The following is a 22,154-nucleotide window of genomic DNA, read 5'->3' as shown; positions in this document are numbered from 1 at the left end:
GCCCGCCGCCATCTTGGTGCCCGCAGCGCCCCCTGCGCCCCGAGCGGCGGGAAGCGGCCCCGGGGAGAGGCCGAGAGGCCGCCAGGCTGCCAGGCTGCCCCTCCCGCCGCGCCCGGCACCACGGCCGGGCCCCACACGGCCGGGCCCCACACGGCTGGCCCCCACACGGCAGGGCCGGGGCTGCTGGGACCCCACACAGCAGGCCGCCAGGCTGCCAGGCTGCCCCTCCCGGCACCACGGCCGGGCCCCACACGGCCGGGACCCCACACGGCCGGGACCCCACAGGGCTGGGACCCCACAGGGCAGGGCCGGGGCTGCTGGGACCCCACAGGGCAGGGCCCCCACACGGCTGGGCCGTCCGCCCCATCCCGAGCGGATACCAGTTCCACTTCCAGCGGTCGCTCATGCCTTCTAAGTTGGCTTTTTTTTTCAGAGAAAAAAAAAAAAAAGAGAGAGAAACTCTGCGTCCAAAGATAATTGGGCGTTGTCGTCCTATGTTCTTGTCATCTCCCATTCTACAATTTCCCGAATCTTTTAAATGTAGGGCGAGTATGTTAATTTCACAGTTATATTAGTTGCTACACTTCAACTAAAAACTTTAGTTTTTAGTCTGTCTGACTTTTCTAATTCTCAGGATTTTTCTTTGCCTGTGGCATTTTGAAATTATTTTTGAATAATGAAAAGCTTTGTCAGACAACGTGAGTGCTGCAGTGTTTAAAGATAGGCTAGTGCGGAGGGAGTGTAATACTACTTTTCCATGACAACAAACTTGTCCAAACAAGCAGTGGATAACTGCCTGGACTTGTCTGTTGGCCAAATGCAGCTCCTCTGCCACCATGGCACCTTGTAAAAATTCCAGCAACGGTTTAAATCTAGATTTGTGTGATGATGGATTTTCAAGATTACCTTGTTATCTCTCTGGAGTGTAAAGCTCAAGGTCTAGTGAAGGACAACCAAGAAGCTGCAGAATTTTGCAAAGCCTGCTTTTAGTGCTGGGATTTCAAGGCAAACAGAAATATCTTTCTAGTGGAGTCAAGAATGTCCTGCAGCAGGCAAAATCAGATATCTGCTCTTTTCCACCCAGCACACCAGTTCCTGAGATCCTTAGCTAGCTAATTTCATTCTTAGGAGAAAACTCCATCTACACACAAATGCTAGAGGATGGAAGTGAATGGCTACTAAACAGCTCAATCTTGTCCTCATGCAGACTACACAAAAACTATTTCATTCCAATGCAAAATGTATTTTACTGAACTGAAACCAAACTGTTTATGTAGTTCTCTCCAAGCTATCACATTATTGATCCTCATCTTAATCACAGTATCATTTTGCTATGCCTGTGTGGAAATTAAAGAGCTTTTTAAAATTAGCAATAAATTTTCTGCAGTCCAAGACTTGCCAAACTCATAACTATGACTTTCTTTTTCCACTTCTCTACCACTAAGCATCTTGTGACCAATGACTTTGAGTCTGAGATTATTTAAATAATTATTTCCCTTACTGATTCATTAACTGCTAAGGATAAAAAAAAAAAACAAACCAACAGTTTCTGTCTAGATTTTTTATCAACCTTCAAGGACAATCTTATCTCTTTTGTCCAACAGACTAATCTTAAGTTAAGGGAGATTGCCAGTAGGTAAAATATGCTGTCTGTGCTAGCATAGGGAAGGAAGGGGCTTTTTGCTGATATGCAGTGCTGCAACACTTGTCTGTCACTAATACAGTTAGTGCTGTTATGTGATCAACATACGTCATTGTTTTCTTGTGCTTGATAATTCAGGACAAGTATAATTTAAAAGTTTTACTTGAAGGATGAGTAATAAGCTTTTATACTTACAAGAGCTGACTTCTCCACTATTTGAGGGTTGTAAAAGGAAAAGGAGATGTCACTACACCTGTGTACTTTACTTATAATGCTGCAGAAAACATCTGGAGTAGTTAAGGCCCAGCTGCCTTAACTGGAGATACTCACTTTACATTGTGGTTAACTAATGTTGTATGAAACCCTTTTAATATAAATTCAGATTCTAACTGTAGACATTTTACTGTTTAATGCTTACAAGCTAAATTATTTCCTGAGATGGATCTCGTCTACCTATAGGCACATGTGCCAGAGGAAAAGCAGAAGCTCCCAACTCAAGTGAATGGGTGAACAATTAAAACACTTCAATTTCTGATTTTTGTTCCTATTTGTTCCAATTTCTAATTTTTCCCCCCCAGCATGTCCTACTTTGTCTTGGCAGCTGCCTGTTCAGCACCCAGCACATACACAATATGGTCCTTGCCACATGCTGATCAGTGGCCAGGGTTTGTCAGGTCTCATCTCCAAGCCAATTGCTCCTAATCAGATAGAATCATCTCATACTTTCTGTGAACTGCTCCCAGACAAAAAAAGAAATACATTCAGAGCAACCCTCCAGGGCTTTGCACTGTGCTGATGTATCCTTTCTGAAGCCTTGGGCTGCATCTCTATTGCTGTGACTTAAGCTGGGATCTGTTGTGTGCTGCAGATTGTCAGGCACCTCAACGTAAAAGGACAGAGGAAGAAAGATGCAGCTGGAGTGTGTGTTGCTTGATGTGGCTTTCTGCCAGGGCTGCCTGCTGCAGCTGTGACCCCTCACGCCAGACAGTGGGTCAGTACAATTCTGTTCAAATACAAGAGAAAGAATTTTGTTGCTTTCTTGAAACGCCTGTTGAGTAAGAAAAAGCACAGTGATAAGAAATCCTCATGCCAGTAATAGCATATTTGATTTGGGGAAATTATTATTTCCTAATCTAACACCTATCCCAGTGGAGAGGTCTGTCAGCACCTCCACCAGAAAGTTGTACTAGAAATGGCACTCAGGTTCTACTGAGTGAAAAGCAGATGCAGCCTTCCTGGGAGCAGGTTTGAGCAGGCAGCCAGGAATCAAGAGCACGGCTCACAGCAGCAGTGGGAACCCAAAAACCACATGCAGTGTTGTTGCAGCAGTTTAACAAGCAGCACTAAACTCTCCTTGCTGTCCAGCTTGTGTTTTCCTGGTGTTCAGGAGTCATGTTTGAGCTTCCCTGGGCTGCACTGCCCTTCCCAACAACCCCAGTTGCTCTGCAGGCTGGGTGGCACGGCAGGCGTTCTGCAGCTTCACCTGGGTGCACACCCTGGGCTGTGGTGTCTTATCACAGAATCACAGAGTATTCTGATTTGGAAGGGGACCCAAAAGAATCATTAAAGTCCAACTCCTGGCCCTGCACAGGACACCTCAGAGAATCACACCATGTGCCATGTGGGTGCTTTGGATAGGTGATCATCAGTTTCCTACATGTCCATAACTTCAGATGTTTATTTTGAAAAATGTAAAATTACTTCAGGTGTACTGGAAAAGGGGGTCTCAATTTTCTTTTTTTTCTGACAGCTGTTCATGAGTTCTTACCTCCCTCCCACAGGCACTCAGTTCAGGTGTGTCTGCACGTTAACTGCAGCTGCTTCAAAACCACCTGGAGGTGGAATAATCCCACATCAGAAAACAACAGCTCTTCTACTTTTGTTTAATTGGTGTACTTATTCCTTCATCCATCTGGGAGACATTGGTAATCTGTCTGCCCAAATCTGATTCCTATTTAGTAGCAGCGCAGTCAGCCACAAGCACAATTAAAACAATAGTGTATGGCTTCTGAAGGGAAGCCAACTGGCAAGAATACAAACCAATTATTTTTAACTTCTCCTCAATATTTAACAGAATGAAAGGTTTGGGTGTTTTTTCCTACTCTAGTTTTTTTAGTCCTCACTTTTGAAAGAAGCTCATGGAACAGTTCTAAAGAACTAAAAGGGAGAAATCTCAGGAAAAGACTCCTTTTACTGTCAAATAGTTTTTGTTAAGCACATCACTGAGTGAAAAAACAGGCTTTTCTTCTTAAGCAGGGGTGAAGTATGTGACTAAGTTGTGACCAAATCCTGCTTTACTAAACTGTGAGAATTAAACAATCCAGTGATCTTTCCTTTCTTAGAAATACTTGATTGTATGTAATTAGATCAGAAACCCCCCAGTATAATCATGCTCATCTGCCTTATGTAATCAAACTAGGATGATGCCAATTCAGTTTAGATTTTTTCTTTTAATTCAGTGCTCATTTGTCATTCAAATGTGCTGTTCAGTCCAGCACAAAAAACATTTCTGTTCAAGGGAGTGGCCCAGAAGGGTGTGTGGGGTGCACACAGGCTAATAGGACTCATGTGAAACCCTGAGGTATCTTTCAGGCTGAAACTGAAATGTATTCAGGGACAATCTAGATCCAGGAGAAGCTGAGAGCAAACAGAGCATGCAAATCCAGTCTGTTTGGAATGCTATGCATGGAGAGAACTACAGCTGATGATGAGGTCAGGCCTGAAGCACTGTTCAGGTCAGGCTGTAGTCTAGGTTAGAGAAAGAAAAGATAAAAAATTATTTTAAGTGTCTGGCTGTTACTTGAACTGTTTGTTTCTAACAACAAAACCCAGAAGGGATTTTATTACACAACCAGCTTCTTAACTCAGACCCATTCTGTGTGCCTGATCATTTGTCTCCCAGAATTGTCCCACTCTTGCTGACCCAGTTGCCCACATCTCCTCTGCATGCTCCATACTTTCTTTCTGGCTGCCTGTTATACAAAGAATATATGCTTTGCTTTGGGGCACAAGATCTACAGCAACCCTCCTTGCAGACCTTCTTGTGGTCCGCTCCACATTTTAATGTTTGGTGGATGCAATCTTACTGACTGCTGTATGATTTTACTTGACACAGGATGAACCATCCATTCCTGACAAAAGCCTCAGCCCTCTTCCTTTCCTAATACAGTCAATTTACTGATGAATTACAAAGTTATCTTTCTGCTGGCTTTCTGTGTGTGAAAGTACAGCTTCTTCAGTACAACTTTTAGCATACAGTTGTAGCACATGCAGGTAAACAACAGTGCAAGTAGCCAGACAAGTAGTTTAGAGAATTTACTGGAGGCATTAGTATCTGGTGTAGCCGGACCTGAGGGTGCCGTCACAAACAGGGGTAGTTTCCCTCCACTAGTTTGTTGCCATAACAAACAGGCCTAAGTTATCAACCTTGGATGTATATTCCAAAACACACTTAGAAAGTAGATTTACTGTGGAGTTTCCTTGAGATTAAATGTTCCCCCAAATGAGGCATAGATCCATATATCTCCTGAAATAAACTGATTTATCTTGCAAAGTCATCCTTCTGAGAACCCACATTGCTTACCCAGTCTGTCTGTTTTTTGGTTTTTTTTTTTTCTTCCCATATGCCCTCTCTTGATTCAGGTGGATTCAGATCACACGTCACCTCAGCACCCAGGAGGTGGTATGCAATAACTTGTTGCCAAGTGAGAGGAGTGTTTTTCAAGATCCATATATCTCCTGAAATAAACTGATTTATCTTGCAAAGTCATCCTTTTGAGAACCCACATTGCTTACCCAGTCTGGTTTTTTTTTTTCTTCCCATATGTGCCCAGTTGCCTGCCTGTGAGTTAGTACCTGTTTAAACACAAACATGAAACAACAGCGTGTAAGGAGCACATCATGACACTGAAACAGAAACAGAAACAGTTATCTCTGTGGAGCAAGGGAATAGAAACCTCAGCACAGCACTCAGCAGAGAACTGGTGTAGAACTGGGTGTCCCTGGGAGGAGTCTTGTGACCCACAGAGATGCAGCACAGCTCCACTGCAACAGCAATAATGGTTTACCTGCTTGTTCTGAGCTGGATTCCAAGGCTCTGGAACACAACAGTCACAGAAATCAAGGGAAAATGTCATGTTTTCCCCCAAAGAAAAACAAAAAGCTCTAACACATGTTTTACATTCACATCTGCAGTAAGAAACACTAAGGAAGTGGAACTTATGGCATCCTGCAGTTCAGGTGCCAGACACTGGTTGGGATGAACAGCACTGTCTTGAGCTTTTTTTTCATGTTCACCTTTGATTTTCTCCACTTTGCCTCCAACAGTGTTTTCTACCCAGTACTTGTGTATTCCTGTATCCTTCTCTCCTCCATGTTATTTCTGCTTTTCAGTTTTCGTTAATATTTCCACAGTATATTTATATATGTATACATACATGCTCTAGAGATATAAAAAGTAGTTTCATAGAAAGAGCTCACAAACCATTCTGCAATTACTCTTATGTGTCCTGATTTTTGGTAGTTGTACGTGAAAATGTTTGTAGAATTGGATCAATAAAGAAGCATATAGCAAAAGGGTTTGCTCCTTTTAAAAAGTGTTTTAATACCCATATATTTCATACTCTACTTTTCTTCTTTTGTTGCAGAATTTTAATTTTTCATAACTTCCACCTGAAAGCCAGCTGGTGGCAGTTTCCAATCTGTGGCATTAGCCTGAGGAATCTGATGGGGCCATCTGCACTAGACATTTGAATAAGTAACAGATAGTTCTTGTCCAAGTCCATGACTTGGGTTTTTTACCAGAATTTTTTTTTTTTTTTACTACATATGAAACAGTAAAGTTAAGGGAAATCCCCCAGTCCAGCTGCCTTACCAATTGAAATCTCTTTCTAACTACCAGTGGGCAGTACAGATCAGGATAACATCCATTATCAGGAAGTTGTATTTGAAGAAAGGAAGTATTAAGCCAAATGTTCATGAATTTTTGAAGGCTGTGTGTGCCACTGAACTCGTTTTTCTGCTACCTGCCTGATTCCATTGGCCGGTCTGACAGTCACCACGGCAGTTTCGGAGCCTTGGGACTCAGAGCCCCCGCCCCGCCGGCCGCGGCAGGAGGTTTCTTAGGGGAGTTTCGCTGGTGGTTGCGCCATCTGGCGCAGAAAAGGTTTTTTTCCATATACAGCACCCAAAAAAGGCTCTTGGAATTAATGCTTAAAAGTTACACAAACCCATTGATGCTACTGGAAGAGCAGGACACAAACTAAGCTCTGACTGCACATGATGAAGCCATGCAAAATATTATTCTGTGCTTTGTTCGGTTCTATTGAAGCATTAATATCTTGGTTATCTCTTGCCTCCACAAAAAGCAAGTGCACGGACTTTTCAGTATTCCTTCCTTCAGTTGGTTTTGCAATATTCATCCTAGCATGTTAGTTTAAATCACCTTTGTAGTTTAAAAATAATTTGGCAACTTCTTCTGTATTTGTTTGTGTACTTGGGGTGATAAGCAGGCACTGGGCTTTGACTTCTGACCTACCTTATTTATGAACATGTTGTTCACCTATGAGCCAAGGCCAAAGGGTAGGACATCTAGAGAGAAACATACCATGTAGTGCTACTCAAGGGAACAATCCCAAATCCACTGTTGTGGGAATGTAAGATGTTACTGCCTGCCTCATGCCTTTGCTGTCAGAGGACAGGCTACAGTTTGCTCACATAAGCAAAACGAACAACACACAAACATACCCTGAAATGCACTGCAGTGAGACATCTGGGAGTACAGATCTGGTTTTCATGCACAATACAGTTTCAAAAAGATTCTCAATTTTTCAAAAGATTTTTTCTCAATTTTCAAAAGATTTCAAAAACATGTATTTCCTCCCCTATCTGTTGAAGAGAGTCTGTTGGAATATAGACTATCCTTTTTGGCAGGTAATTGCCAATCCTGATCTTTAACTCATTCAATGCAGAGGATATCTAATTTATACAGACTAATCCCAAATGAATTTCCTCTTTCTTATTGGATGGGGCATATGTAGAGCTGCAGGGAGTCTTTGACTTGGATGTGTTTTACCATTTCTCTGATCCTCAATCAGACACATAATCTGCTCTGCTCAAGAAATACAGCAGTTGTGGGGCTTACTTAGCTGCACAGCCACACTAAAATGGTTGTGTTTAATGGCAAGATGATGAAGACTCAGCATGCATCCCTTTGTAAAGGGGTTGGTGGCATGTTACTTCAGAGATATCTGTTCCCAGCCATTTCTTCCATCCTCTTGCTGCCCCTTCTGTTATTTGTGCACCTATGGTATAAAGTGGATAAAGTGACCTAGCACACCTGAGATTGTGCTATTTTATAGAATAATGCATTTTCTTTTCTGTAGATAAGTTCCCTGAGGCAGTCCCAAGCAGCTACACAGCAACTGGCCCAGGACATCACTGGAATGGCAGCAGACAGGTAGGCAGGGAAAAGGTGGGATCTGCTTCAGCTATCTTAGCAGCATTACTGAGGAGGAAGACTACATTAAGCTTGGCTGATTTCAGGGCACACCGCTGCTGGAGGTGTTCCATTCTCCTCCTTGTCTCCTCAGCTAGGGCTGCAAACTGATGGTGAGAATGTTTTTGGAAGAAGTGTGGTGTTGGATTGCCTCAGCCTCCTTGTACTGTTTGGTGATGCAGCTGAGCCCATCAAATACCTCACTGAAAGAATGCCCCAAGCTCATCTGATGCCCTGTTGAAACAATGGCCTTGCCAGGAGCTGTGCATTCCTAGCCAAGTATTTCTTTGAAATGGCTTTGGCTCCTTTGACCACAGATTTATCTGATTCAACAGCAGGATATTTACTTGTATTTGCTGCTGTATCAGCTTGCTTTATCAAGAACACATAAGACATCATAAAGAAAACAGCAAGGACACACAGCTGGAAGCAGAGAATTGGAGATGGAAATGGGAAACAACTCCTTCTGAAGGCAGGGAGCCATTCAGTGGTCTTTTCCTTATCATCTAACCATACTTTGAATGTTGTATCCTGTATCAGTCACCTGGGTTGATAAACCAGTTAGAACTGTGACCACATTCCTAGAAGTTTCCCTCAGGTGTTACTCAGGGAGCAGAAAAGAGTGCATGTTATATCACTGATAATTACTTTAGCTCCCCAAAGCCAGCTTTTCCTGTGTTGCAAAGGAGTCGAAAGATTTGCAAGATGAGTTGTTGATACTACCAAAGAAGGCACTTCTGATGTAATTTGCAGGCCCATTGTGTTTTATAACTCATTTGCTCTTTATTTCAAACTGAAAGTGTTCTTTTCTGTGAAAGCTGATGTAAAAATACAAGTCTCATTCCTTCTGCTGCTGTTGTGACTTTGTGACAAAAGTTACTGCCTTTGCAACACAATTTATGCTGAAGGGATTGTTGGAAATGATACAACTTCTAACATTTTTAATGTAACTTTAGTCAGTTCGTCTTTGCCCAGGGGGAGGGGAACTGAAGCTTCTCTTCAAAAGGTGCTGTTCACCGGGTGGGTCTGACGAGTTTAACATCTGCACACTGGGAGTAGCCAGGAGATGCACAGAGACAAGTGAGCATTAACGAACATGACCCGTTCCGCTGCGGTAGGGGACACCTGGTCAGGGAAAAGATCGCTAAGGGAACCCAAGAATGAGGACTAAATTAGCATCGAAGGCGAAAGGATCAATAAGAAACAGGAAACAGAATACTAGGAGTTGTGTAATTTAAGACCAATGAAGGTGAATTTCTTTGGGATTAGTCTGTATAAATATATGAAATGTGTGGTGAAAAACAATTTGTGATGGAATTATTTTCACTGCATAACTCGGGCATGTGTGGATGAAATAATTTCTGTTGCACATCCTGGCCGAAGTAACGAGCTGGCCAGAATAAAGTACTGCCCCGATTCTCTAACAATACAGAGATGTTGGAGAGTTTCTGGTTTTCCCCTGCAGTCTCGGTGACAGGATCTCTACCCACATCTCATTTCTCACTCTGGCATGTTAAACTGATACCCCAAGGATTGTATCCAAGGGAAACCACGGCATGGGCACACATTCCTCTTTGCTGACACAGACAGGAAAAGGCCAATCGGGTCTGGAAAAACAGAAGCCTGAAGTAGCTGGGGAGCAGTACTGGTACCCACCACTGGCAACCTCTGCACACAGACTGAGTCCTTTTGGTTCATGCAGCCATAAAATTATTTTATGCAACACTAAAATGATGGCACTACAACCAAGAAAACTATATGGTTATATCTATGTTTAATATATGCATATCAGCTCTCAATTTTTACTAGATTCTGGTTCCAGTTTCCAATGCAAGCAGTCCCTCTTTAGAGCCCAGTGTCTCTGGCTTCTACTACAATCCAATCCTGCCAAACCACTTTTGCAGCAAAGTCTTTACATAAGTTTTTCCTCATCTCAGTCATTCCTAGCACCCCAAATTTAAATCTCATCAGACAATAAGGACATCACATCATACAATAATTTCCTCAGACATCTTTGCATACACTGATTTACATTCATTTTTAAAAGGAAGCTCCGAAGATGAGGGGACTTGCTTATTGTACTTTTACATTCAATGGAAATGCCAAGAATACTTAACTTGAAAGCATTTAAATCCTGGCTTGCTTAGGGACAAGTAACTGATTAGAAAATTAACCAGCCTTTATAAATAATATCCCAGTGATTTGTGTTATACACAGTGAATTACCATAGGCTATCAAAGAAGCAGAAATAGATGATGCAGCACAGACTGGTTCAGCTAAATAAAGCACACTGAAAAATAGGATCAACACCCAATTTACGTTCCAAAGATCCTCCCTTTATACGGGGAACAAGGGGAATAGAGAACTGCCAGTCTACAGGAGGCTGCAGAGCCACTTTCCCAGACTTCAAGACCACTTAAAGGCTCATAAATATGTTGAGTGCTAAGAGCCTCTGTGAGGGCTTCCATCTGAGAAGCTGGTAGCTGTACATGAAGAGTGTTTTCTCACCATTTCGTTTATGTGTGACACATCCTCCTTCAAAACCTGCCTTCTGAGTCCGGCGTGGACGGACCTCCGGGCTGTGGAAAGAGGCGCCTCCCGCCCGCTCCGCTTCCCTCCATCCTGCTCCTAGCCGTGTGCTGTCACCCTTCCCCCTTTTCCCAGCACGAAAACTTGCCTGCCCGCACAGGTAGGGTCTGCAGCCAGTCCTGGCTATTCTGCCTAGCAGAGGGCCATAGAATCTTCCCAGTTCAGGCAGATCAAGGGGCTGAAGCAAAAGCCCAAGCTGGGTCCTGGGGCAGACACGGGACTTGTGCCTTTAAGCAGGAACATGATGTTTCTGAATTTACATTTTTGTCTTCAGCATCCAAGATGAGGTTTGAATGACATCCAAATACTGGATGGTCTGGTTCTGCAAACTGGCATCTGTTCTATAAAACTAACTTGGTGCAGGTGCTCAGCAATCCCAGCTCAGTGCCAACCTCCCACATGTCCATTCACACTGCTGTCAGCTCAACTCTTTGAGACTGTAGGTTCAGGGGTATAGAATTAAAGTTTACATGTCCATGCAACAGAGACAAAGTTATAAATGAACTGGAAAATGCTTTATGGAAAAGTTTTGCTTAGGCTTTGTTTGAGAAAAAAAAATCTATTGCATCTCTGGAGAATGATACTAGCTGAAAAACATTGGTACACTGTTAATCCTGATCAGAAGGACCACCTTAACAGTGAGAAAAGCAAGACTGTGTGTTTTCAGAAATGTATCATAATTTCCTGGAGGGCGTTTGATCACCACTGTCAGTTTCTTCTCTCAGCTGGATTAACAAAAAGGAAACCAGTTTCTGACTAACCACCACAAGAGATGCACTTAACAAGTAAACCTCTTTGGATGCCAGACCTTAATATTGCTTTGGACTCTCTGGAGAGAAGCATGTATTTCACAACAGTTGATGCTGCATAATAGGAGCTGGAGAGGCTTTTTCCATTCAGCTCAAAGACAGAGGCTTGATTAAGAAGATCTGAATCCAAGTTTTTAATACAAAACTTTGGTGTATTGCAAAACAAAACCCATTCAGTCACTCTAGTTAGAAAATAAAGTGCACAATTGGTTTATTTTCCCCAGAGAGTAAGGAGGATTAAAAACATTGTGGGCAGAGTAAGGAAACAGAACAAGGACTCAAGTTTCTTGATTGAGTAGGATACCAAATTTAGTTGGAAACAAAAAAAATGCCAAACTTGACAGTTAGGCAGCTTCCTTTCTGGAAGTGCTGAGCGAATGCCATTCTCTATCAAATACTCTTGAAAGGGAAGAAGTTCACACTGACAAATCTGGCCCTGTTATTGAGCTGCCTAATTGTGGAGTTAAGCATCTAAATTTAGACCTTATATTTAAAAACCTGCCTAGATGTGTATGTGCTGTTTACTCTTCTCAGTTGTTTCTTAATCCATTGTCTCACTTTTTTTCCCCTTTAATCACAACCACCTCAATTCTATGATCTCAGTATCCATGATTATTCCATATGCTTCAGAACACAGCTCCTTTAAACAAGTTTGCTTCTCAGTCTTTGCTTAGTAAGAAAGGAAAACACAACAGTTTTTTGTGCCAAGGTAATTAAAAATTACATTCTTATGCTCTGCTTCAACCAGAGATCTCCTCCCTGCACTTCCTGGATGAGACACAGCCATCTATGGTTCTAAAAATAATCCTGCTCTTTTCTGCAGACACACTGCCTAGCCTGCATGTGCATCCTGCATGTGCATGTTACCCACACAGCCATGCTGGACTTCTTGGAACTCCTCGAATATAACCACATGCCTTCAAATGAATGGCTTGTATTCATGTTCCAGTGAAGCCACAGATCAGAAAACATCTTTGCAATGCCAGTCCTCCAAGGAGCCTTTGGATTGTTCCTCCTACTTTCTTCTAAATATGTAATTTACTTTAATTACATAATGTTTAATCTGCCCATGTCTGTTCCTGCCTATCCATTATAAAGGCAGCACATTGTGCCTGTTTGATACTGAGCAAGTGCAGCTGGGAAGGCACGTGCAATTCCCGAGCTGACTAATTACCTCTTAATTCAGGTTAACCTGACTCCTCCTGTATTTTAGGCAAGTAAGATTTTGTGGATTGGAAGGCAGACAAGGGCCCCTATGTAAAGTCAGCAACACTGGGGGAGGTCAATATATTTATGTGAGCAATGATACAATTTCTGTCTCAATTCCAGAATTCCATAAACTGGATCATAACTATACAGAAATTACAGACTGGAACAGTAAAGGGAGCTTACATATGCACCTCCTAAAGAGAAATTACAAAGATTAAAACTGGAAAATATTAGAAACTGTGTGGCAACTAAAACAATGAAAAGGGATCACATTTCCCTTCTTTAGTCCTTGTACTGTAGATTGTAACTATAACCCCTTGGGCTGGATTCCCTACTGCTGACTGGACACTGCAGCTACACAAGGCAGTGGAGTATGTTCCACTCCCCAGGGTCACAGAATCACAGAGCAGAATCATTAGGTCCATGAGACCTTTCAGGTAGTTTTACACACAGAAGGAAGACGGGAACGATCCACGTCAGCTGGATGTAAGCAGAAACAGCAGCTTCAGTGAGACAAGCCCTACAGGGAGAGGTGATATGTTTTCATTGGACCAGCTGATACAGCTGAAAAAAAGCAGAGCAGCTTTCAGGAACACAAACCCTCCTTCACCAAGCCCAGCACCACTGGAGCAGGGGAAAAACAACAATAGCTCCCTTCTATCAAGGGAACAAGCTGTGGAACAAGCTTGGCAAAAATATTATACTGTCTGAATCCACCTTTTTTTTATGGTATTGATATTTTTATATTATTAAAAACTACTTTATACTAAATTTGTCAACTACTACAGCACAGTAAGAATGCAAACAATCTAGCTCTTGCATTCTCTGCAATATTTGCTGGGAGTGAACCCACACCCCTCGGTGCTGTTTAGCACGGGCCTGTTTGGTAAGATGTCTCTATGTCTTACAGTAGGATTTCTCATCACCCAAGATTATATCAGCTCCTGCTGATAGTTTTTTCCTTTGTATTCTTAACCTTCTGCAGCTGACATCTCAATCATCTTTGAAACAACTGAGCTGTCAAATGGAAGACTGACACTGAGATCAGCGGGAGAGCACCTGCAGGAAGAAAGTGAATTTGCATGAAGGAGAAAAGCCAATGCTTCTTCTCAGCTGCTCGATTGTAACAGTAGGAAAACAAAGAGCTGCATCTTCAAAATTAAAAGAGTGAAATTCTTTTGCAAAACATAACACATATTTCCACTATATATACACAATAGCTTTTCATTTGTTAAAATAATTTTCTTTCTTGTTTTCTTGTTAAACAGGGAATTTGGGTTTTGAAAGCCTAAAATAAAATTTGAAGAAGAAAAAAAACCCTTAACACAAACACCTGCAAGTCTTTAATCCAACTCCATTTGTTTCATAATATAGGTAAGACATAACTATTTAACTGGAAGCAAAACTGACATCTTGTAAGAAAAATCTCAGTGTGAAAGATGATAGGAGGGACTAAGTCCTGCTCTCTGAATTACCTTAACCTGCAAGCCTATTGTAAAAAGCAGGAACATAAAAAGCAGAAGTTAAAAAGCTCTCACCAATCAGTGAGCCCTCTTCCTTTCCCAAGTACACTGGTGAATTTTAGGCCAGATGTTTGTAGTCACTGCTGAACACCTGAACAGTGTGCCAGTGTCCAGCAGTGCTCAAGGGCAGGCCTCTCCTCAGCAGCCCAGCTGTACTGACATATACAGCCAGCTATCAAACCCAGCATTTTGGACAGATTTTGCAGATTTGACAAACTAGATATGGGTTAGACATTAGCTCAACTCAGAAATGTTAAAAATCACTCTTTTGAAACTCTTATATTAGAAGACATTAGAAAAATAAGATTTTACATTAATATTTACCGAGTATTGACTACTACTAATTTTTTAAAAAGTTTAATAAAATATCTTTTTTCAGGGTAGCCTAAACAAAGTTTTAATGTTCCTTTAGCCCCAGACCATTGCTGGGTATTCATTTCATGAAATGAGACAGAGAGAGGATACAGTCCTGCTGAATTGCAGTTCTGTCCTGAACGTTGTACACTTCCTGCAAGACAAACCTCCTTTTCATACATGTAACAGCAGCAAACCACGCTCCTTCAGCTCAAGCCTGAGAGAGTAGCTGTTCACCCATCCAGAGGAAAACTCCTCTGGCACTCTGCCCCAGAGCCTGAGAGAACTTAGCCAGTTGTACAAAACCTGATGCAAAAGCTGTCTAACAAGAGCCAAGTCACCAAAGTTAAAGGCAACACAAAGCTTTACACTGAATATCCCTTAAATGAAGACATACTTTCTACTGCTTTGGGGAAAATAGGGAAACATTGTGGATGTTGTTCTAAAGTGTTTTTGGGGACAAGACTAGGTAACTTACCACCAGTTGTAGCAGTACCAGTCACTCACATTTTAGCCAGAATCACTTGCTCTCATTTTTAAGAGTCATCTTGGTATCTTCAGTTCCATTTGAACTACATCAATGTAGCAAAGCACTGCATGGCAGAAAAGGAGCAAAGCCTACCCTGTTTACCACAGTTTAGTCATACAAAGTATGACTATAAAGTAAAATGAAAAGCAGAAAGCAAACACTAGGGCATGTATGGTACAGCCTCAATTGCAACAGCTCATACAGGGAGATGACTACACGTTGCTGAAGAAGGCAAGTCTCGGATTTCTCTTTCAGAAAAGCCAAAACTGATTGAAACACACATAGTTAGCAGGAAAACACACTCAAGTGATGTAGTGAAAACCAGAATAAGCAAGTAAATATCAGTAAGTTTTGTAAGACTCCAGTTTTACCTCAGCACTTATTTTTCCTCATTTGTGCCATGAGTCCACAAAGTTCAAACTCCCTGTTGTATTCATATGGACAGAAATCCATGTGGTACTATTTTGTCTTATAGACCTAGACCCCCAAAGTCATGTAATTCAAACAGAAAATGAAAAAAGACAAGTACAACTCCTCTCTTCTGCAATAAGCAGGAATCAAACAAATGATTAAAAATTTATTCCCACCCTACACATGGTATCCAAAGAAACAATACATACAAAGATCTATTTATCCCACAATTACACAAGCATCCTGGATTTCATATTTTGAAACATATGACAAAATTCAAGATACTTTATTTATTAGATACAAGAAGTAAATCTCAAAAGAGTTCTTGAATGCATGAAAAAAAAATCACATCACTTAAATGACTCACACACACCTTCCAGCACCAGATTATATTTATAATGTACTTTTTAAATGATGCTGTTAACTTTCTGTTGCAGATCTGCTCCTCTCCTTAAGGAGTCTTTTGTATTTCCAGGCATGGTTGTTTAGTTCATTCTACCACTTCATATATATATATTTACATCCATCTCATCTCAAATATTTTTGTCATACAGGCATGTAATTCAGTTGCTTTCTAGCTGTTGCTTTGCAGTCTATCTACATCTCAAAAGAACTTGTGCACAGCACAAATTAATGCAAATGGCTTTCTCAGCGTACATATTGAAGGATATGCATCCAGAGCTTGACCATCTGAACACATCTTTCAGTAGACCAGGCTGTCTTTTTAAACTAATTATAGAGATCTACAAAACTGTATTAAAAAAATTATTCTTGGACCAGTACAATGTCCAAGAAAGAGTTGGTAAAGATGTAAAATTTTTCAGGTATTTGTAACTCTGAAATGATATAGATTGTTACCGTATAAACTTAGGTTACACAGAGAAGTAACTTTTTCTTAAATCAGTAACTCTGTAAAAGAATAAATAAACAAGCTTGAGAAAAGTTGCATTGTTTCCAACATGAAGACTTCTTGCCTCTATTGCAAAAAACTTAAGAGGCACAAAATATTACTTCTGTCAGTGGCTGCACAACTTAAATGCTTGGTTTTGTTCACACAATTGCCCTCTTTAAATCTGATAGAGGTAGATGAAGACAAAACAAACCCCAACATGTAAGGATTAAGATACTGCAATTAAATTCTAACCCTGCAAATCTAGTGAACATATGTTCTCACCAGATTTACGGAAAGCAGTTATTTTTTCTTTCCTTTTTTAAACTAGAACAGCACTGAGCTTCTTCCATCCACGTTGTCAAAATAAGTGCCTGATACTGTCATAAAATAATTTTCAAAGCATTTTTTAGTTAGAGCAGCAGGTCCCACCTTGCACTCTTCAGTCATTCAGATACATTTCCCAGGACTGTCTGTTGAGGAATTGCTGCCTCACACCCAGCACTGTCCAGACAGCCCCTGGGCCTCTCCCCCAGACAACAACAGATGACAAATGATGACAAACCTGCAGATCCCACCCAAGGTAACTCTTGGGGAAAGGCGTGGGAGCAAGGGAGGTGGTGCTGAAGGCAAGAGAACTGGGCAACCTTCACACCCCTTGAAGATGGTGACCTTTCCAAAGCCTTCTTGAAAATATTTTTTACCATGGGTGTCTGTGTGCAAGGGCTGCAAAACATTTGGTTACTATCACAAAACCAGAGATTTTATTAGGCTCACGGGTATTTACAAGATTTTGCGTAAAGTCTTGGTTTTGGCACAGAGAAAATTATAAAGCAATAACAACATTTTTCAAAACGTCAATTACTTCATTAATGTCCTGACAGATTAAAAGAAAAAATTAAGTTGAACTGTTTAGATCCAATTTCCTACTTCCACACAGCTTGGCCTGTGGCTTTAAGTTTTCTGCTTTTCTCTTCACCTGTAATTTTATCTACTTTCTTAATCTAAAAATCTATCCCTGTGTTGAAGCCATACATAAGATAGCATACACAAGAAATAGGAATGAGTGTGGCAGCCTATTTTTTAAAATGACTGGGCAAAGTATGTTTCCCTCTTCATTGTTCATCGGGCAAAAATGAGAAAGCATCACTACACACCAGAACATCTGCATAAAAGTGCCTCCAAATCTCTTCACAATGGCAATACTGGCTTGATCACAGAGACAGGATTCTTTTTCTTTCTCTCTCTCTGTACTGTAACTGTAGCCATCATGATCTCATTTGGTATGCAAAAAATGTAATTACTTCAATACAATTTCCACAGCAATTTGAAGTGTGCCTTTTTGTCTTTTAAGTTAGTGTTTTAATTTAATGAAAACGATAGGACAGACTGAGATGGCAAAACCCCAGAATTTTACATCCTTCAGTTCGTTTGGTTTAGTTACAGAATAACAATTCTGGAACTTAAACTAAAACCATAGATCTAAGTGGATGAGGCAATTTTGTGCATTCTAAAATCAATGCATATTTAAATACTTGTTTTCCTTCACAACAGTCTTCAGAAACTCTTGCTCTATGGACGCTGGGCCAATTTACTCTTATTGCTTTCCTGCTCACTAAGCTTGAAGTGGGTGTAGGCCAAGATGCCGAACAGTGTGCACAGAATCCCAAGGCCTTGGTTAACAGACAATGGATCCTTAAATAAGAGGCACCCTCCCAGGAGGGTGATGCAGAACTTGAAATGTCCAAACATGTTATACCTAGACATCTGTTAAGGATAATAGCCAATAGCAGTATTATTTCTTGTACAAAGAAACACTTGGAATTTTCATCAGTTCCACCCGAAGCATGCAGTGGAACACTGTGTTGACTCAACTCATACAGTTTTCCCAACCTCTGTGGCTGTATTTACCTCCACCTAAAGCCTTCAGCCCTTTTCACTGCAGTCTGATGGACATGCCAACACTTCCTGAAGGCAGCCAAAGTGTGAGTTAATATTCCCTGCAGGTATGAAGGTCAGCGAATGAACAGCCATTACCTATACAAATCTCAAACCAGGAAGGTTATTGAACAATTTTCCCACATAAATCAGCCCAAATGAATTCCAGCATAATTAATCTGGAGACAGGAGAAAGAACCAGTGTTACAAAGGATACGTGACAGGTGACGTATTTCCAATGATCCAGTAAATGGACAGGTTTACCATAAAGGCTATTATTCCAGACAGCAGTACCATTATCTGTGGATTAATGGACACAGTCACTAATCTGACTTGCTTTTGGCAATGTGTAGATACATTCCAGGTTATTTATTTAGTTTCATTTACTTTCAAGTGCAAAATATCAGGCAAGAAAAACATATGGAGAACAAAAATAGGAACAGTTTTGAATCAGTACAGACACTGGTGATGTATATAAGCAGCTCAGTGACATGTATATTTATGACATCCATAAATATACACTGATAGAGCCACAGGCCTTTTCTCCTTTACTCTTGCTGAACATTTAAGAGTGATTTGGAAAACCTGGATACTCATTCACATAGAGGTTGTATTCTTTAACTTTGAGATACAGTCTTATTTATGGTCACAGTAAAAACTATTTTAGCAAAATATCTGATTTTATTATTGTGAATACTTGCTATCCATTCATTAAATACAATGCTATAAGGAATGACCCATCACCGAGGGGCACATTCAACAGGAGTGAGAATATGTCACTGGCTCTTTTTTGGACAGAAGGATACTGAGAGAAACTATATAGTCTTCTTGGTGAAAATAAACTACTAATTCTAGAGAACAACCAATGTTGGCATCCTTCCACAGAAGAGAAGTTGAGAGTGTCCTTCTCTGAGTGGACAGACAAAGCTAGAAATAGGACACTTCATGCACTAGGGGAAGCTTCTGGATTTTGATAGATTTTCCTGTTGTTGAGATGCCCTCTAAATAGAAACAAGAATAGGGAAATGAATCAACTGACAGACTCGCTCCTTTCAGAGGAAGCGAGGCAGACTCAGCAAGGAGCTTTTTGTCCTGCACATGTCCCTCTCATCTCACCACAGACAACAGCTGTACAAAAATCTGTTCCGCAAACAAACAGATCTTATTATCAAATTTAACTACATCAGTGATAATTATTTAAATAAAGTCAACAAAAGCCTTACCACAGCAGAAAGCGTCCAGGGCCCAAAAATTCCCCCTTCTCCAAAGACTGGCTCGAAGAAGGGTATGATGAACAACAGCATAGCAGAGGACATTGGTGCCTGATAGTACAGCAGCTGCATAGAGTTTACCTGCAACTCATGCTGCTTAGCACCCACCCACTAAAACCAAAAGAGAAAGCTGTTAAACATGAGGAAAATACCCCATAAACTGAAAAACCTGAGCAAAAGCAAACTGGCTACTAACACAGAGGGAGTCTCTCGTGGACAATCCTACTTAAACAGGCTGTTGAGCCTTACCTTTGCCTCAGTGCAGGCCCCATGTGTTTGTCTCTTTCAAGTGAAAAAGCCAGGAGAAAATTGTATGCAGGGGCAGCGAAAAGAGTGCCTCAACTCCCATAGCCTGGGGATAAATTATCTTGCTTGAGGAAGAACAAATAGGTTGTGGAGAAAATAGCAGCTCCCCTTTATTGTATAAATTCCAGATCCTGCCTGTGTTGGGAGTTGAGTATCCTTTCCTAAGCAGGCACTGGATTCTGATCCTTTCTTCTCATTTTCCTCCTAACAAAACCAGTACACATTTTTCTTTTGTCAGTTTATTCCAGATTTAATGGATTTAATTTCAATATTGATTATAATTGACTCAAACTTCAATTTTTAAGATTGCATGCTTTCAGAAATACTACTTATCTATGGCTACGAAGACAGATGTTACACCCAAAAGGACACATTTTTCTCTTGTGCTGAAAACTGACATTTAATACTTACTCAAATCACATTAACTGGTAACATGGATTCTGGCATATAAACTTGCTCACATGTTTTAATCTAGATAATTTTACCCAAGTACCATTATTTCTCCAGTACACAAATCAAATCATCACTATGTTATTACACAGCAACTCTTTCCTCCTCCTGCCTCCAAACAGGTCAAGAGACCATTATTTATCATCTTACACACTATGGGTCAAAGAGCCTCACTTTTTTTTGTTGTTGTTGTTCTGAGGCACAGTACACCTCCTGAAAGAAATTCACGTTTAAATCTATCACATTGACATGACAGGAGTTTCTAATTTAGGAGGCTCTTACAGTCATGGTCAATAGCAAATCGGGTGAGCTATTAGAACAATGTTACAGTAGAAAGGGCTGAGGCAGTCCTTGGACATATCAATTTTTGAAATCATAATTGTCCAGAAAGGTTGTATTGTGTATTTAGGCATTAATCTATCCTCTAAAAAAACACCTTAGAATATATAAAGTCAAAACTGAAGTAGGAAACTGATAAAATGCAAATAGCTCAAGGATAAACCATGGGATTGAAGGACTGGAAAACATCCTTTCTAGGTAAAAAGCTCAAACGCAAGGCACTTGCTTCAGCAAGGAGAACATCTGTTTCCTCTAGAAAAAAAGGAGTTTTACCGCTAAAGCGATAACGCTCACGTTAAAGATAACGTGATAAAGATAACCCCAATTTTTAGCAGCAAGGAGGATCAGGAGTTTGTCTCCTAATTTGCCAGGAGTTACAGTGGATTATCATAATTTTGTGGGGGTTATAAAAAACAAATAAGGGAGCAGGGAAGGGTTCCTGGGGGGCTGGGCGCTGCTTAAGGCGATGACAGCAAGGGGCAGCATCCGGGAGCCCAAGCAGCGCACGGCTCGTTACCCACCACTTGGTACAGCGAGGTCACCAGCACGCCCAGGGTGGCGAACGCCATCCCCAGAACGCTGAACTTCACGTCGTAGTAGGAGTTGAGGAAAACACCCAGCGTGATGGGGACCTGTGCAGGGGGACACGGCGGTTTTAGGCAGGCTCGTCGCCCTCAGGGTCGCCCCTCCCCGCTCCCCTCGGCCCCGCCGCCTGCTCACCAGGGTCAGCTTGATCCGCAGAGGGAAAGTCTTGCCGTAAGCCACGCTCTGGATGACCACGATGACCGGCGTGGTCATGGCCTTGGCCAGCTGGTAGGTACCGATGGTGTTGCTCTGCAGGGAGAGGTTGGTGAAGACGACGAAGCCGCAGAAGCTGAGGGCCAGCGGCAGCACCTGCGCGGGCTGCAGGCTCTTGGGGGAGAAGGCGCCGAGCGCCTGGCACAGGTAGAGGCCGAGCCAGGTGATGGCGAAGTGCACCAGCGTGAGGCTGAGGTTGGGGAAGCCCAGCCGCACGTACAGCCACTTGTTCAGGAAGACGATGCAGATGGAGGCGGCCAGATTGACCAGCAGCCCCGCCGCCAGCCGGCCCTGCGCCGGCAGCCAGCCCATGGCTGAGGCAGCCCGGCGGCCGCCCGCGCACCGGCCGGGCCNNNTCTGGGACACGTGGGCTCGCGCCTTCCGGTGGCCCCGCCCGCCCCGAACGGCTCCGCCCGCCCGGCCGGCGGCGGGGAGGGCCGGGGGACGGCACTCCGTGTGAGACTGCGGGTGTGGGTGAGAGGGTGTGACAGGGTGTGCGCCCCCAGCTGCTGCCCAACAGCCCCGGCACCTCGGCTCCAAGCCACGAGTACCGCTCCACAGCGGGACTGGGCATTCCCACAAACACGTACAGATGTACGGC

The 22,154-nt window shown here is 42.1% G+C and overlaps 1 protein-coding gene across 1 annotated transcript; it reads right to left on the bottom strand.

Annotated features, from left to right (window-relative positions):
• Positions 1 to 15,683: 15,683 nt before the first annotated feature.
• On the bottom strand, positions 15,684 to 21,949 carry SLC35E3 (solute carrier family 35 member E3). Its single transcript, XM_039704135.1, has 5 exons — positions 21,476 to 21,949; positions 21,277 to 21,387; positions 19,613 to 19,771; positions 18,607 to 18,689; positions 15,684 to 18,210 (listed from the first exon to the last, which is right to left on the bottom strand). The coding sequence occupies exons 1-5, from the start codon at positions 21,863 to 21,865 to the stop codon at positions 18,024 to 18,026; spliced, it is 930 nt and encodes a 309-aa protein (XP_039560069.1). The 5' UTR covers positions 21,866 to 21,949; the 3' UTR covers positions 15,684 to 18,023.
• Between the last annotated feature and the right edge of the window lie 205 nt (positions 21,950 to 22,154).

The sequence above is a fragment of the Passer montanus genome, unplaced genomic scaffold (assembly GCF_014805655.1).
Source record: "Passer montanus isolate IOZ18808 unplaced genomic scaffold, ASM1480565v1 scaffold17, whole genome shotgun sequence".
NCBI classification, from domain to species: Eukaryota; Metazoa; Chordata; class Aves; order Passeriformes; family Passeridae; genus Passer; species Passer montanus.
Note: the sequence above shows the minus strand (reverse complement) of the source record. Positions and strands in the feature narration are given on the sequence as shown.